Source organism: Kryptolebias marmoratus, linkage group LG22 (genome assembly GCF_001649575.2).
Source record: "Kryptolebias marmoratus isolate JLee-2015 linkage group LG22, ASM164957v2, whole genome shotgun sequence".
NCBI classification, from domain to species: Eukaryota; Metazoa; Chordata; class Actinopteri; order Cyprinodontiformes; family Rivulidae; genus Kryptolebias; species Kryptolebias marmoratus.
In genome coordinates, this window is record NC_051451.1 from 28,728,845 (window position 1) to 28,731,598 (window position 2,754).

The following is a 2,754-nucleotide window of genomic DNA, read 5'->3' on the forward strand; positions in this document are numbered from 1 at the left end:
CTGTCTGTGGCTTAATTGAAACTGAAACTCAGTTAATTCATTTACTGCAGATCAATCATCGCACAGAAAGGCCCTGATCGATCCGAGCTCTGGACACAGAGATTATCAGCTAACTCACTGTTCACCTGGAATCTATTGGGTTCTTGATTTGTTCAAAATTCCTTTATTTCTCTGTGAACCTTTGGAGCAGATGCTCTTACCTGCAGCTTCTGAGGGGCTGTCAGCAGAAACCAACCTGATGGGTGCAGCTGAGCTTCTTTGTGGCACCAGTGAGTCTAAATATCAGTTCAAGTGTTATGATCCACATCTGGCTGCAGAACGTTTAATGTTGATCAGGTAAAGAATTTGCTTTACTGTGTCCTAAAAGCATCAAATCTGTGGAGGTTCTGCTGAGGAAGCCAGGTGGGTCAGAAAACATGACTGAAAGTGACAAAGTTGTGTCAGATCTGTGCTGACCCATCTGAATCCGACCTTTGCCTCAGGGCTGCTTTAAATCCCTGCAAGGCTGCTGCTTTCACACCGACCTGCATTCAGGCCAGTTGGTGTCTGCTCATGTACTTCCTCTCACTTAAACTGAAACTTCAGTCATGATTTAGATGTAAATATGGCTCCATTATCTCCAAATCTTTGCCTCTGATCTCCTCACAGACACATCTGAGTTCAGAAAACCTCAGACTTTCTGGAGCCAGGGCCGGGCCCCTGGGGCCAGTGTAAACTCATCAATGAGCAGCTTAATTAGGACTAATTGTTAACCATGATCTCCCTGTTAGCTGGTCTTTGAAGTGCAGAAATAGAGACAAACAGACTAATGAAAGCGTCTCGGCTTTGTTTGACAAAGGCAGGAGGAAACACCCCGAATGGAGATGTTTTAAGGATACTTCTGAGTGAATTTATGAAATGATTCTGCTGTTTTAACTGTAAAATTACTCTTTGTGAATTGAGAGTAATGGTTTATATTATAGCGTTTTAATTTTAGCGTTATGGAGTGAAATCTCGTCCTGTTTATTTTTTTCTGTGAGCTTTCTCCTCCTCTGAGTGTGTGTGTAGGGGGGCAGTGACCTGGTTGTCTGTCAGACATTTGGTTTATAAAGTTGTTGACAGTGTTAAAGTTGTTTTCAGTCATTATTGGTCTGGTTTTGTTGAACAGTCTGGGAGATAATGTACTGTGATGTTTTGTCCTCCTTATCACCCCTCCCCTCTTTTCCAGACCTGATCTATTCATGTGAAACTAAGCCTGAATAAAGATGACATCAGTTTTATCTTTCAGAGACAACAGCAGGGACAGAAGGAAAAAAAGAGTCAAATGTTTCAATATAAAGAAGTTTTATTCAAGTATAAATATTTTAAAATTTACATCAGATAAAATTGCACATGTACAGGATTCTAAGTGTTTGAGTTTTCAGCAGAACTGTGGATGCTGGATGAGGAGCTGCAGAGGGAAGTGAGGAAGGATCTGCGGCTGCAGGAGCAGCTGAGGGACCCCGGGGAGGGGGTACGGGTTCCGGCCGGTGCTGGAGGACGGGTACTGGTACCGAACCGGGTGCAGAGGCTGGAGCCTGACGGATGGGATCTGAGGAGCCAGGTAGTCCTGGACCTCTCGTTTCAGCTTCATCCTCCTGTTCTGAAACCAAGTCCTGACCTGAGAAGAAGCAGCGAGGCTGTTAACACCCAGAGCGCATGCGCATCAGGAGACTTTTGCGCTTTTTGAAAATGATAATAATGTCAGATTGTTCTTACCTGAGTCTCGGTGAGGCCCAGCCTCTGTGAAGTCTTCACCCTCTCTCCTGCATCCAGGTATCTGTGTTTGCTGAAGATCTTTTCCAACCTGCTGATCTGCTCCGGGGAGAACTTGGTGCGCGCGCGGCGCTGCCTCCCGTCCTTGTCCTCACTCCCTTCATCCACTGTCTCCTCGGAGAGACACTCCGAGGACGCAGCCTCGCTCTCATACCCGGAGGAGTCCCCGCTCACCTCTGAAACTGCGGAGAGAATAAAATCCGGTCACAGATCTGCGGCTGCGCGTCATTTCTTCTAAACTATGGGGTTTGGATACTTACAGGGTGAGGAGCAGCTGGAGCTCAGACTGTCCCCCCGGTCCATTCTGTCCTCCTGGTCCCTCCTGTCCTCCCGGTCCCTCCTGTCCTCCGGCTGGTGGAGGGACTTGGACGGTTTGGGTTTTGGCTGCAGGTAACTTTTACCAAAGGTCGGTGCGCGCGGCTGCACCACGCAGGGAACGTGGGGTCTGTGCGCGTGCGCAGCTGCGTTGACCTGGTGATGGCTCTGCGCCATCCAGTCCACAGAGAAGTATTTCATGTTGAGGGTGCCTGGAAGGAGACTCGGTTGAGCTCGTGGCCCTCAGCCAGGCGCTTTATAGTCGCCTGCAGCTTCCCGCTCGTTTGCATGTTTCTAAGCCCTGATCGATCAGATGATTGGGGGATAATGGCTTGTTATTGAAGTCTTTACACATCCTGTAAGTGTGTGAAGTCCTGGCGCCACCAAGTCTGCAGGACCCCCCCACCCCCCCCTCCAGAAAGTCATTTGTTCAGAAGAAACCTCTGCAGCCACTGGGACTTTTTCAGTCCGGACAGGGGAACGAGTTCGTCCAAACTCACCTGAGTCACGATTCAAGAATCTCATGTGGTCCGCTGGTCTTCTCCCTTTAACCCCCCACCCCCCCAGGGTCCAGCAGATCCTTGTTGTTAAATGTGTAAAAACTTTCCTCAGTTTCTGTCTCTTAGATTCAGCTGAGGGAACTTT

General features: G+C 48.4%; 1 protein-coding gene across 1 annotated transcript; it reads right to left on the minus strand.

Moving 5' to 3' along the window:
- Positions 1 to 1,302: 1,302 nt before the first annotated feature.
- Positions 1,303 to 2,342, minus strand: LOC108246562 (homeobox protein vent1-like). Its single transcript, XM_017434181.2, has 3 exons — positions 2,055 to 2,342; positions 1,738 to 1,976; positions 1,303 to 1,639 (listed from the first exon to the last, which is right to left on the minus strand). Exons 1-3 carry the CDS (start codon positions 2,308 to 2,310, stop codon positions 1,400 to 1,402), a joined length of 735 nt encoding a protein of 244 aa, XP_017289670.1. The 5' UTR covers positions 2,311 to 2,342; the 3' UTR covers positions 1,303 to 1,399.
- Positions 2,343 to 2,754: the final 412 nt, after the last annotated feature.